The following is a 15,286-nucleotide window of genomic DNA, read 5'->3' as shown; positions in this document are numbered from 1 at the left end:
CAATTCACTTTTATTCTAAATATGTAGGAAGGCATAGCTGTTCACTTTCTTAACTAAGGGACTCAATGATCACAAATGCTAGTGTTTTAAGAGATTCTCTCACTGAGGACTTTTTCCTGAAGGATATGTGACACCCTAGGCTTTGATCCTTGGGTATGCAAATTGAAAATATCATTTTCATTATTCCTGAAAGCACATTAATAATATATATTGTCATATTGTCTGTATTATTTATATACATATTTAAATTTTCATAAAATATAATTGAATACACAGCAGCAATTCATTTGGGTTTATATATAAGTTGGTAAATTGCTATTATAATGCATATTATGGGGTATATATATTTTATTTTAGGAAATTTCGGTATGTTTAATTCTTTATTTCTGCTTTTCCTCCCCAGAGATGCAATACAAATAACATTATTTTCATTTTCTATTAGTTAATATATTTTCAAAAGTTATATTGATAACATAAAGAAGAAAAATCCACAGTTGTTGGATAGCATTGTAGGTTGTAGAGGATGTTTGGTGTTAGATGAACATAGCTATTATAAGAGGCATCTGCTGGGAAACAAATGACTTATCTATAGAGCCCTGTGTTTCATGTTTGTTTATATTAAAGAAATGGCTAGTAAAAGACAGGTTAAATAAAAAACAATTTTGGGGTTCAAATAGTTTTTTATCTGAAAAAACATATAGCATTATTTGCAAGGTTTTGAGTGTGTAAGCTTTAAATAGTTAATAATCGGTTAAGTATGGTTAACCTTCGTGTAATATTTATTGTAAACACTTTAGGTTTATTGGACATCTTAGTAAAATCATGTGAGTTAAGAATGGAGACCAAAAATCTAAGAAATTGAGGTTCATCATAATATATTGCTTTTTATTTCTCTTGTATGACAGCATTAAGACTACATTTGGCAAGAAATCTGGATTAGTGTTATTAGATGTTGGAACTTTTTTTTCTTTTTGATTGAATTCCAAAAATATTCCGAGCTCAGCTTGTCTATGTTATCGGAGGTGATAGGTGCCTGTAGCTGCTTTTGCAGTGATTCACGGGGAGTTAGTTTGACGCAATTCTGTGCCCACCACGTGCCGATGGACTCTGAGTTGGCGTGATGGGGCGCCTCTAATGAAATAGCAGAAAGTCCTCTGCTTCTGAAATAATTGCTTTAGAGATTTTTTTTTTCCTTAAATAAGGCTATCAATGAATTTGCACAATGCTCAGTAGATTTTTCAATGCTTTTTTTTTTTTAAGATTTTATTTATTTATTTGACAGAGATCACAAGCAGGCAGAGAGGCAGGTAGAGAGAGAGGAGGAAGCAGGCTCCCCACTGAGCAGAGAGCCCGATGCGGGGCTTGATCCCAGGACCCTGAGACCATGACCCGAGCCAAAGGCAGAGGCTTTAACCCACTGAGCCACCCAGGCGCCCCTTTCAATGCTTTTATTAATAACTTGTGCGCCTCCTCTTACTCAAGTCCCACAACAACCATATGAGATAGGTCATTTAAGCATCATTTCTTTTTTTTACAAATGAGGAAACCAAGGTTCAGAGACCTGATACCACTTATTTGTGTAGCGAGAAAGTTCTAGAGTTGGGATTAGAAGAGAGGTAACAGATGTAAAACGTCCAGCCCCTTGCTTGGCATTTAGAAATTGCAAAGTGAATGTTAACGTGCTTTTGTAATACACTAATGATCTTCCAGTCAATTGTGATTACACTACAACACTGGTTCTTTTAGAAATAGACGCTGTTTTTGTATACCAAATAATACCTGAAAATGGGTCTAGTGACAGCTCAGTTCCATATTTCTTGAACTTGCTTTTCCAGGTGATTCTTGATTAGTTAATGGTTAACCATGATGATGTATGAAAAACCAGTGACCCACTGTCAGCCACTCACAATTTCTCTCAGCCACTCTTGTTTCTCTCAGACTTCTTTTTAAGCCAGAGGCCAAATTTTTAGTATATTCCATTGCAAAATTGCTACTATAGGTAAGAATATCAAGACAATTTCTACATAATGTATTTAATATTAATAAAAATATACTCTTCATGTTATATACCAGGCATATAAGGCACTGTATTCCATGCTGTGGTATTTATAAGATTTTTATTTATTTGACAGAGCTATATATAGAGAGAGCACAAGGAGGCAGAGAGGCAGGCAAAGGGAGAGGGAGAAGCAGGCAGGGAACCTGATGCGGGCTCCATCCCAGGACCCTGGGATCATGACCTGAGCCGAAGGCAGCCGCTTAACCCACTGAGCCACCCAGGGGCCCCTCTGTGCTGTGGTATTAACAAAATGCTATAATACTTAGTTCTTTCCTCAAAAACTGTCAACTTTAGTTGGGAGGGCATCACATAAACACACAAGAAATAATATAAGATTTATCACGACAACTCTGTGTAATTAATTCCCAAGAGAGTGCTATGAGCTTAGAAGAGGAAGTGTCAATGTTTGAAGTTTTTATAGAGGGAGACTGGAGCGAACTGGGGCGCTCCACCAGGCTCTGAAAACCCACAAGGAAGGGGGACCGGAGGCAGGTCAGAATTGAGACGTAGTGCTGACTTATCAACAATCCAACGTAGTATCTTTTAACAGTCAGCAAGTCAAGCAATTTGCCTATATCGACACCTTTATCCTCAGTGTAATGATAAGGAGAACTCTGTCCTTTTAAAGGTTTGGCTTATCCAAAGGGTAGTTTATAATTTTTCCTGCTTTAGAAACAAAAGTAGACGGAGGCACAGACCATTTTGGCACATAGTATTTTTGCCATGTTAGACTTGAAAATCAAGATAGTGGTTTTTTTTTTTTTAAAGATGTTATTTATTTATTTGACAGACAAAGATCACAAGTAGGCAGAGAGGCAGGCAGAGAGAGAGGAGGGGAAGCAGGCTCCCTGCTGAGCAGAGAGCCCAATGCAGGGCTCGAACCCAGGACCCTGGGATCATGACCTGAGCCGAAAGCAGAGGCTTTAACCCACTGAGCCACCTAGGTACCCCTCAAGATAGTGTTTTTAAGTAAATAATCATTATAGCATTTGAGTATATTTATATGAAGGTTAGGTAGTGGAATTTCTAGGTCATATGGTAACTCCACATTTAACTTTTTAAGGAGCTGCCAAACTGTTTTCAAAAGCTGCTGCCTCATTTTAACATCTCCACCAGCAAGGTTTGAGGCTTCCATTCTCTTCACAAAATGTGCTTTATTTTTAACAGAGAAGCATTGGCATCATAAGATAAGCAGGTGAATTTATTATGTTTTAAAATTTTACTGTTGCATAAAAAGACAAGGTATGAAGCTTGTAAAAATAAGACATTTTTAAATGAAGTCCTTTGATGTCTATGTATCATTGAATGTCCGGTTTACATTTTGTCTTTTGCCAACATAAAGAATAAGAACGCAGGAAGCAAAAGTGATAAAAAATAATTTTACTCCCTCGGGAAGTGTCGAATTTCTGGCCAAAAATCTCAGAGTTCATGGAGCACTGTAAGGTGTCCCTTGGAGCCCGTGTATTTCAGGATGTAAGTGCGTGATTCGTTAGGCAAAGAAGGTATCTCTCCTCCCCCGCCCCCATTTTGGGGCACTTTGAATTTATCAGACAGTAGAGGAAAGCTAGTGAGATTATATAGTATTTTTGATATGCCAAAGAAATCTGTATAAAAGATATCTGTACTATATATTCATTTTTTAAAATTCTTCAAGATAAGAGTATTGTTTTGGAGGAGTTTGCAAATGTTATTTCTGAAATTAAACACACTAAGGAGCAGGTTATTTCAGTGTTAGGAATGCTTTTGTCCCCTTTGAAGGTGATGTTCCTTATATTTGCTTTAAAAATATTGGTCTTCAATCCCTTTTTTTAAGGGGAAAATTGCTCTTATTGCTGTTTCCAGTATTACCATCAAACAAGCTTTGTTCTTCAATAATAATTCACAGTAAATAATGCAGTACTTCTTAAGGTCCCTGTGGAATATCAGAATTAATCTTAAAACAGAATTCTGACATGTTGATAAGTTTCAAATTATATTTGGAAATTATATCTTTTTTCAATTATATTTTTCTTCTGCTTACATTTTTAAAGCTTTTTATTCATTGGGTATATATTCAGTGCCTATTATGAGCAAAAATCTGTTCTAAGCACCAAAGAACATCTTATAAAGGATTTTTAAATTTTTTCAATATTTACTAAATATCTATAGGGTACAGAGCACAGTGACAGGCACTACAGTAAATGCTTCCTGGCTTCTAGGATCTAGCCTTCTATTGTATTGGAGGGAGAGTAGATATACACACATGAAATAAGTAAGTAGCAGTATAGGAATTAAATACCCAAGTGATACAATTGAGTTCAGAGAAGGTCAGGTCAGTGTGAGTGAGGATTATAGTGAAAGGCGTCATGGAATAGCTAGACCCTGAAATGGGCTCTGAAGACTGTTAGGATTTGAATAGTGTTAGGGGAGTTGGAAGACCCAAGGGTGCTAGAGAACATGGTGCAATTGTGAGAAGAAGTGGCGAGTCTCATGTCTGATTAGTAAAGGAGCAGACTGTTCTCTTCTTTTTCATCAGGTTGAGGATCCTGGGAGAAGGTGGAAACCTTTGCAGCAGACCGCATGTAGGGGTATTGTGACTTGAGGAGAGAACCTTGGTTCAATAAAGATAAAGAGGTTAAACAATAGGATTGGACTGACCTGATGTGACAGTAGCATTGAAGTGGGCATGGATGGCTGTGGGTGAAGAGCTGGGACTAGCATGGGTCACCGTGGAGAAGGATCTGGATCAGGATGTTGCGGGTAGACCCAACTGGACTTGCGGATGACTTTGATTTGGAAGTGTAGAGGATGGGGGGAAAGGAGGGATTAAGACTGACTAAAAAGTTTTTTATTTGGAACGGCTGGGTGGATATTAGTAGGACTAACATGAAGAGGACTATTATGGATATGTTTAGGATGCAAATCAGCAGTACTAGACAGGATAGTTTAGCCTGAGAGGGCTATGGGGTTGTTAGGTGGAGATGCCTACGGGCAGTGAGATCTGTGATTCTAGATCTCAGTGGAGACAGTCGAGATGCAGAAACATAATTGTTAAGAAATGAACAAAACTCTCATTAAGTATTAATGTTATTGAGGTTTTTGTGTTGTTAACTTAATATGCATCAATAAGAGCTTTAAAAATTTAAAATAATTAACTTCATTGTTTTTTAATCTTTAATTCACCCTGCTAATTAATTCTAGTTATCTAGATATTCTAGTTGAATATTGGTCTGGTTAATTTTTTTTTTTTTTAAGATTTACTTATTTATTTCAGTGAGAGTATTTCAGAGAGATTTACTTATTTATTTCAGTGAGAGTGCAGCGGGCAGGGGCAGAGGTAGAGAGAGAAAGAAACTCAGCCAGACTCCCTGCTGAGCACAGAGCCCATGGGGCTTGATTTGAAGACCCTGAGATCATGACCTGAGCTGAAACCAAGAGTCAGACACTTAACTGACTGAGCCACCCAGGCGCTCCTTGGTGGTTGATTTTGAAAAAAATAACAATAACAGTTGATAACTGGTATCTTGGTTATAATTACTTAAACCAAGAATGATGGAGGACAACAGCATTATTAGACAATTAAATAGTATTTAGAGATTATTTATTTTTAGTTTTAAAATTTATTTTTTGAAAGGATACATACACCCTTATGTTTATTTCATTTTATTTTTTTATTAGTTTCAGGGGTAGAATTTAGAGATTGTTTATTTTTATTTATAAACAGACTTCATATGTATTCTTAGTCCTATTTTTACTGTTTTAGCAATCTGTGAATGGCATCTCTTTCTTACAATACAAATCATAGGCATCTCATGAAATCATCCATAGTGGTAGTAATTACTAGTAATCAGCACTTTTAAATGTATAATCATTACAAATGATCAAAACTCGGGGGACACAGAATGACATGAGGACCTTCAAATATTGCTTCTTTTGCACTGCCACCTGCTTCTACCAGGCAGCCGAAAATGACAACTGGCCATGTTAGTCTGGAATCCCAATTCTGTTTTTAAAACATTCCAGCTTATTCCTGGTTTTCTCTTCTTCGAGAGAAATGGGGTGTTTTGGGAAGTTTATTTCAGATCTTTATCCATGTCTCGCCACGTTTTGATTACTCTGTCATCCTCATCCTAGGACTGCAAGTTCCTGGCTGCCGTGCTAAAACGCTCTCAGCTTCAACCTGAGGCCCTGAAGTGGGCCAGCTGTATATGGTAGAAGAGTTGGAGGTCTCTCATGTGCTAAAATTAGCTTAATCTTTTCCAGAAGGGGCTTGTTTACTTTCAGCTCTCTTTCATTTTTTTTAAATTTTTTATTTTATTTATTTAAAAAATTTCAATTCCAGTAGGGTTAATATACTTTCAGCTCTCTTTCAACAACCCATTTGATTTTGACCAATGACTTCACATATTATTTTGTAATATTTAAAATGTCATTAGCAAATATATCTCTTCATTTTTTTTTGTTCAAAAAAAGTATTTTTTGTTGAAAACACATTTCTTCCCGAGAACTGTGAATGTGTAAGTTGGTAGCCTCCTGGAATCCAGTTAGGTTAATTTTTATGTCTACTATCTAGCTTTGGAGAGTCTGCCTCTTTTATCTTGGGTTTCCTAGAATTTTCCTGTTTTCTCCTCTAATTGAACTAATGGAATTGATTGTGGAGAAAATACAGAACTAACTGCCGTAGTTTCTATTTCCTCCTCTCCTTCCATCCCCACTCCCTACATCTCGCTGGCTGCCCTTGGTAGTCTTTATTAAGATTTCTGATTCTCCCACCCATTAACTAAAGCAGAGTGACTTCCAGGATCTATGGCTTCCGTAGCTTTATTATCTATTATCTGCCTACTTGTCAATTTTCCATCATTCTCCTCTTCTCTTCAGGCATTCTGAATTGTTTGCACTTCCTTAGAATACATTATCCTGTTTTCTGGCTTTTCCTCTTCCGCTCACTGGTCTTCCTGCCTTCTTTAGCCATAGTTCATGTCAGTTTTCCCTTTTCTTAAAGGTTGCCACCCTTACAAGGGTGTCTCACATCTGCTTCCAAGCGGTCCACTCGGCTAGTTCTCAGAGTTTCTCACTTCTTTCAGCTGCTCCCAGTGGGACACCACTTCCTCTACATGTGTCATTGTGTAGAGCTCTGGAACACAGTCCCAGTGATGAAATCTTGCTACCTCAGCTTGGCCATCAGTGAAGATGTGGTTGGGCAAGCCACAGTTCCTATATTTCCTGGTTCTTTTATTTTTCACACTAGCACCATAGATATGGTTGGGTCAGACTTCAGAGAAGAGTTGGATTAAGTAAAGGGGATTATAATATAAAAACACTTAAAACTAAAATACAGTTTTTCCCCTGCTCAAGGGAAAGCATCCAAGAAGTTGAATCCTTCAGAGAGTGGTTCCTTGTGGACTTCCCTTACTCCTTTGTACTCAGGACTGTATGTCCAAGGGCCTTCTACTCATTGTGCGCCTTTTGGAATCTCATCCCCTTGCTTTGGGGTTGAATTTGGCCCAAGAGTTACTTTTCTCAGCAGTATATTTCTACAAGTTTGATTTCTTTTGGCTACCACCAATCAACATTTTCCGTGGTAGGCTTTGATATCAAATCTTGAGGAGTAAGCAAGAGTTTGTATTATTTTCTTCAATTCTGGTTGTTAAATTCTTATAGGATAGCTATGATTAGTTCCCTTATCAGTAGCTTTTTTTTTTTTTTTAATACCTCACTACCTTTGTCATATCCCTCCAAAAACCTGTCAATATCATTTTATGCCAACTCCCTTTGTATACTTCTGGCAATCTGGCATAGTTTTATCATAGCATTATGCCACACTAATTGATTTGCTTGTCTGTTTTTCTAGCACATGGAATTTAGTGAGTAATCAATAAATGTTTATTGAATGATAAATGAATCAGTAAAGGAAATTGGGATCTGTTATCTTCTGAAATTTACTCTACCTCAGCAGTTCCTTAATGATTAGGCATAAGATTTCACAGAGAACTAGTTTATTTTCTAACGATTAAAATTTGCTGTCTGCAATTAAAATTTCTTTGTGTTTCAAATTGTTTTGGATTGCAAGTTCCTTGATGAGGGAAAAAGGATCAGAGAACTGCTGGGGCCCAGCTTAGTTAGTATTTCTTCCTACCACTGGAGCTGTACTTTGTTTTTTGTTCTGTCTTGGGAAGGTAAGAAAGAGCTGAAATGAGAGAGTTTGTCCTGTGATCCAGTCCGTCCTCATTCCAATAAATGGCAGTCAAGTGCCATTTGTTGTTGTTGTTGTTGTTTTTTTTAAGGGATTTTATTAATTTGAGAGGGAGAGTGCGAGCATGTGGCATTGGGTGGGGGAGAAGGGCAAAGAGAGAAGGAAAGAAGCACACATCCCACTCAGTGGGAAGCCCAAGGCGCAGGGCTCAATCCCAGGACCCTGAGATCATGACAGGAGCTTAAGACAGAGGCTTAACCCACTGAGTCATGCAGTCTATTTGTTGTATTATTGATTTAACCCTTTGCTTATTTTGACAAAATGTGAAGTCTTCACATATAGGAAAACTTCTGTTGGTGGTGTAATTTCTGTTTAAAAGCAGGAAATAAAAGTGAGGAATGGAAGAGGAGAAATTTCCTTTTCTAAATATGTGCATTTATGCATAAGTGTAGAGGAAATTTATGAAGTACTTTCAAATTTACATGTTCGATTTTATGTGAGTCTTCTATGTACAAGGACTTAAAAATCAGTGTGCACACTTAGATCTAAGCTGTTTGGCCCACTGTCGCTCTGTCATACGTATTTTTGGCTATTTTGAACATGGATCTCTTGAAGATGTTGTCAACAAAAGTGTTTTTCTGGAGAAGTAATCAAATGCCTACTTGTTTCCAATATTTTGTTTGACTTCTTACAGAAATTTCAAGAAATTGCCGAAAAAAATATGGAAAAATTGAATCGTATTGAGAGGTCCCATGAGCAGTTGGTTCTTGAAAATTCACGCTTCAAAAACATATTATCGCAGACTCAGAGGGAAAAAACATCGTTGCTGGCAGCCTGTGCGTTGATGGCTGGTGCCTTATATCCTCTCTACAGCCGGTCATGTGCCTTATCTACACAGAGAGATTTTCTCCAGGAGCAGGTCAACACCTTTGAGTTGTTCAAACTGGAAGTTAGAACTCTAGCCCAGGCTTTGTCAAGTGTTGACGAAAAGAAGCAAGAGGAAGCCAAGATGAAGAAAAAACCATTCAAAGGATTGATACGTGTATTCCGGAAAGGTGTTATTGCAGTTCTGGCAGCAAATAGGCTCAAGATTTTGGGCCAGTCGTGTGCCTCTCTTTTTACCTGGATGGAAAGTTTCAAAGAAGGCATAGGCATGTTAGTGTGTACAGGAGAGCCCAAAGACAAGCAGAAATTTCCGAGTAAGATCATTTATGCTTTTTAAAAATCTAAGTTGAGGGGCGCCTGGGTGGCTCAGTGGGTTAAGGCCTCTGCCTTCGGCTCAGGTCATGATCCCAGGGTCCTGGGATTGAGCCCCGCATCGGGCTCCCTGCTCTGTGGGGAGCCTGCTTCCTCCTCTCTCTCTGCCTGCCTCTCTGCCTACTTGTGATCTCTGCCAAATAAATAAGATATTAAAAAAAAAAAACTAAGTTGAATATAAGTCACGTACAATGTGACTATGTTTAACCATTATGTAAAAACTTAAAAAAAATCATTCAATATATCAAATTATGTAACATAGTCCCATGTGTATGTAGATATGTATATGTGTATGGGTAAATATATATTTATGCATAAAGGAAGTGGCAAATATAATTTCAACTTCATTATATATACATTTTTAGCTTTATTATATTTGAATGCTCTTTTCACAGTAAAGAGTCTATATAGTGATTTTTCAATTAAGTCAATCCAGAGACTCTGCCCTATGTAAAATTAATTACCAGTAAAATTTAATTTCACTTTCTATGAATCAGAATAAAATGCTCAGAGTTAAACATCTATTGAGGAATTGAACGAAAATGAGATGAAATAAATTTTCCAGTTAACTTTCTTTCAAGTGCTTGATTATTCTGAGGAAACAATGATTTCAGTTTTTAACTTTTAAAAATCAAGCCATTAAGTAATTTAAGCAGAACTCAAGAAAACTTTTCCTCTCTCTATTTTTGAGAAAGAGAGAGGGAGTGAGAGTGTATGAGCAGGGGTGGGGTGGACTAAAGAGGGACGGTAGAAGAGAAGGAAAGAGTGTCTTAAACAGGCCCCATGCCCAGCGTGGAGCCCTACGTGGAGCTCAATTTCACAACCCTGACTGAGATCATGACCTGAACTGAAATCAAGGGTCAGATGCTTAACGGACTGAGCCACCCAGGTGCCCCATCTTCTCTCTCTCTTGACTTCACTTAATTTATATAATAGGTAAATAAATTCTCAGTCAAATCTAGCATTATTTGTAGACTTTTCCACACTAGGCAAAGTTCTGTCTATAAGTTTTGATCTATTTCTTAAATAACCAAATGTGGGTATGAAGTTTAAACATGGATTTTTAAATGTTTGTAGCATTGCAAGATGGATTTCTTTCTTTTTTTGCAGAGCATCAGAAGGAGCAGTTACGTTGTTTGCAAGCACTCAGCTGGCTTACCAGTTCAGACCTTCTAGCGGCAATAGTCACCTCTATGGCTGAGTTACAGGAAGTCATTAGTAAAACAGGTAAAACTCCCTCTTCTAGGTCCTTGTGAAATACGCTTAAAAGCAAATGTCTAGAGATGCTTTATGGTACAAATCCTAATAAACCATCTAGGAAGAAAATGTATTTGTTTTCATCTTTCTTTTTTTCAAGTACAAAGAAATTATTAAATCTCTAATGATATAGAGACTTACTGTAAATTTTGGTGGGTAATTTTGTCTTAATTTATGGGGAAATTAAATGACATTTCTTGTGAATGTATCCATCTTATTTTTTCCCTTTGTGATCTGATTTTCCCATGGAAATCTCATTAGCTCTTTTATTAAGTCATACTGGTAATGTTCTTGCAAATATTTTAGTCTTTATTTCTATTTCTAGCTATACATTTTAGAAGATTGAGTAATAACAGAACCAGTAGAAAACTTTTCTCATTTGGTGATGTTTTCTGAATTGATTTTAAATAGAGTGAATTTGAATAGTCAGTTCTTTCCACCAGGTATGGAATCAGTGATTTCCAAAAGTCTAAAATTTTTTTTCATGGTCTCAGATTGCAGGATATGTTTGTATAAAAGATTCAAGGAAAACTAATTTCTGAAGAATAGCATACAGTTACCTACTGGTTAATTTATGTCATTGGACTAATTATGGTCACTTCAGACACATTAACAGTAAAAATAATGAATTTGGTAACACTTGCCTGCTTAATGGAATGTTGTAAGCATTAATGAAATGATAATTTAGGATGTAGTTTAATTCTTTAGACAAGTCTTCTATATACATGCAGATAATTTATTATGCTTTCACGTATCTAAATCTAGGTTCTTAAGAGTAGGAAACAAGATTCAAAGATTATTTTTAAGTTGTGGCCATTGGTGTTGGTAAGCAATATGCATCTCTAGTATTTTGGCAAAACCTCAATGTACTGGATTTGAAGTCTGAAATAGAAGTCTAAATAAATGTATTTTAATCATTTTGGCACTATGGCTTCAGAGCAAAATTAACAGTCTTGAAAGAACTTAATGAAAGTTTTTGGACTTAGTTTAAAATACAGATTATTTGTGTTCATCATATTCTTTGTAGGTATGCAGACAGTTAAAATAGATTGTTTTCTTAAGCTATAATTCTGTTTATATCATTACTTTATTTTTCCTTATCACTGTGCTGTATATACTTGGGAGATAAAAGAAAAATATGACTTGAATCTGGACCTCTAGAAAATATGCACAATTATTATAGAACAAGATTGACAACTTAGAACAACTTTAGGCAGAATGTAATCAAGGATTGCATGAGGAAATACTGGCTTTGAATGTAAGATAAAAAGATGCATAAAAGATGCAGCTCAGAGTGGACTTACTAGTATTGGGAAGGCTTCTGGGAGCCTGATCTGAAGGCCTCAGCTAGGTCTAGAATGATAGACAGTAAGTTACGGAAGAGGGACCGCATGCAGATGGAGAGCAGAAGTTAAGCAGGACTGCAGCAGTGGAAATAAGCACAGAATGGGAAGAGGACATTCAGGAGATGGAATGGAGATCCATTGCTCACACTACTGGCTTATACGTGATGAGGACTAAAATATATTTTCTATTATAACTATATTGGAGAATAGCGAGGAAACAGGTAGATCCTTGGCATGGGATCAGATTATAAACTTATAAAAATTATTTGTTTGAGAGAGAGGGGAGAGAGCTTGAGCAAGCACAAATGGGGGTGGAGGATGGAAAGGGGAAGGGCAGAGGGAGACAGAGAAGCAGATTCCCCACCCAGCAGGGAGCCCTATGTGGACCCCGATCCCAGGACCCTGGGACCATGACCTGAGCCGAAGGCAGATGCTCAACTCACTGAGCCACCAGGTGCCCCAGATTATAGAGGTTTTATTAAACCTCTATAATCTCAGTGATCTCCCTGAGCACATTTTCCAAAAGTGGACTATTGCAATATTTTAAAGTTCAAATACTGACACTATGGTTGTTTGAGACCCTGATAAAAATGTGTGTAGGTCAGGGCGCCTGGGTGGCTCAGTGGGTTAAGCCTCTGCCTTCAGCTCAGGTCATGATCCCAGGGTCCTGGGATTGAGTCCCGCATTGGGCTCTGTGCTCAGCAGGGAACCTGCTTCTCCTCTGCCTGCTTCTCTGCCTACTTGTGATCTCTGTCTGTCAAATAAATAAATAAAATCTTTAAAAAAAGTATGTGTAGGTCAGACTTATCAAGTGGAAGGTAGATGGAGGGTGGTGTGTCTTTTTTTTTTTAATTTTATTTATTTATTTGACACAGAGAGAGAGAGATCACAAGTAGGCAGAGAGGCAGGCAGAGAGAGAGGGGGAAGCAGGCTCCCCACTGAGCAGAGAGCCCGATGCGGGGCTCAATCCCAGGACCCTGAGATCATGACCTGAGCCGAAGGCAGAGGTTTAACCCACTGAGCCACCCAGGTGCCCCAGGTGGTGTGTCTTTGATTGCTTGCCTACTGCCAGGAACAGCTGCCTCTGATGTTAGAATCTGGTTTTGCCTCTAATGGCTTGAGAAAAGGGCAAGTTAAGGGAAACTTATTTTAGGGAAAGGCTTTAAATGTTGTTGGCTAAAGAACACTAAGTACTTAGGGAAGAGAAAGTGATAGTTGCTAAGAGGGGGAGGACAATTGATGTATTAAAGTCTGGAAGAGTATACGGAAGAATATAGTTGGACAGGTAAATAATTGAGTTATTGTTGGACCAGTACAAAAATGATCAGTGTGTACCTTTTGTAGAGATGACTTAACAAGCTGGTCTTATAGAATAATTCATTCAAAACATGATGATGGGTTACTATATTACCTTTCCCAGGTAATGTGTTTTCATTTTTATATGTGTTCCAGTAGTAGAAATTTCAGATATTTTAGCAGAAAGGATGGGCAAACGTCCTCAGACACCTAAAGTACATGAGAGGTTATTAACAGATAGTAATGAAGGCAATAGATGTAAAGCTATAACAGCTTACATAATCACGTTGAGTTTATAAATGTATGAATAACTTAAATATATGGTAAGCATTATCGTATAGTAGAAAGAGCATTAGCTTTGAACAAGGCAGATTTTATTTTGTATCCAGCTCTGCTAGTTATTAGTTGTGTGAAATTAGGCAAGTTGGTTTAACTTTACTAGGCCTCAGACCCTTTACCTAAAAATGGAGATAATACTGTCTTCCTGATTTTTATGAGGGTGTAATGAGGTAAAACTTGTTGAACATTTTTATAGTACCTGGCGTATAGTGGGCACTAAAAAAACTGTTTCCTGGGCTGGGTGGCTCAGTGGGTTAAGCCTCTGCCTTCAGCTCGGGTCATGATCTCAGGGTCCTGGGATCGAGTCCCGCATCGGGCTCTCTGCTGGGCGGGGAGCCTGCTTCCTCCTCTCTCTCTCTCTCTCTCTCTACTTGTGATCTCTCTCTGTCAAATAAATAAAATCTTTAAAAAAAAAAACAACTGTTTCCTTACCACCCATCTCATCATGAAAGTACTGTATTACATTAATGAATAGACATACACACTTCTGCCTGTACACATTTTTAGACTACTGATTATTTTCTATTTCTGTGTGTTCTTCTAATCTGTTTTATCTATGATTTCTTCTCCTTCTCCTTCCCTCTTCCTTCCTGCCGCCCACTCATCCATCTACTAACAGACTAACAAATGATAAAAATGTTACTATAGGCCACATAGTGTTTTATATTTGCATTTAAAAATTATTATTATTGTGGGGCTTGAACTCACCACCCTGAGATCAAGACTTGAACTGAGATCAAGAGTCGGAGGCTTAACCAACTGAACCACCCAGGTGCCCTGCGTTTAGAAATCATTTTGAAATAACTTCAAACTTACAGAAAAGTTGCAAGTACACAACAGAGGCCTTTCCTTTTGCTAAATAATTGAGAGCAAGAAGTGGATGTGATGCCCATTACTTTCTCAGATTTCAGTGTGTATTTCAAGCAGGACATTCTTCTACATAACCAGAGGGCTGTGATTCGCACCCCCTTCGACTTTCCTTAGTTGTCCCAACCAACCATGTCTTTTAGAGCCAAAGGATCTGGTTTAGAATTATGTGTTGCATTAAGTCATCTTTCTTAATCTCTACCAACACTGAAAAGTTCTCCAGTCTTTCCTTGACCATCATGATCTTGAAGATTACAGGCTGATTTTTGTAGGATACCCTTCGATTTTGATTTGTTTGATGTTTCCTCATGATTAGATTCAGTTTATGCATTTTTGGCAAGAAATCACAGAAATGATGCTGTATTTCACTTACGGTGTGCTGTCATCGTGTTAGCTTCAAAAACAGTCATAGTTTTAAAGGATATTCTTCTTCTAGGGAATGATTTTTAGTGTTTGGATAATATTTTAGTGTATGGGTAATATTCAGTTGGGCATTTCATAATTTGTTTACCCAGTTCATAAGAGGATCTTTTCATAATAGGACAGGTGTCAGGAATATCAGTTCAGCTTTGATTTGTAATTGATTCATTGTCTCTTGAATCACCTAATATTATGAGTAGTGTCTTCATTTTTTCAACCAAGTGGAATATCGAAATGCCAAAATCTTGGGAAGGTTTATTAAGGAAATAATCT

At 37.5% G+C, this 15,286-nt stretch overlaps 1 protein-coding gene across 5 annotated transcripts in view; it reads left to right on the top strand.

Moving 5' to 3' along the window:
* The window catches only part of CCDC171 (coiled-coil domain containing 171), a 288,246-nt gene that overhangs the window by 127,744 nt on the left and 145,216 nt on the right, over positions 1–15,286 (top strand). For all 5 annotated transcript variants that reach the window (XM_032880558.1, XM_032880557.1, XM_032880556.1 and 2 more), the window contains 2 exons: positions 8,926–9,430; positions 10,599–10,715. In XM_032880558.1, the coding sequence (XP_032736449.1) occupies positions 8,926–9,430; positions 10,599–10,715 (622 nt within the window). The remainder of the gene's footprint in view (positions 1–8,925; positions 9,431–10,598; positions 10,716–15,286) is intronic.

The sequence above is a fragment of the Lontra canadensis genome, unplaced genomic scaffold (assembly GCF_010015895.1).
Source record: "Lontra canadensis isolate GAN:19392208 unplaced genomic scaffold, GSC_riverotter_1.0 scaffold70, whole genome shotgun sequence".
Taxonomy (NCBI): Eukaryota; Metazoa; Chordata; class Mammalia; order Carnivora; family Mustelidae; genus Lontra; species Lontra canadensis.
This window is presented reverse-complemented; position numbering and strand designations above follow the sequence as displayed.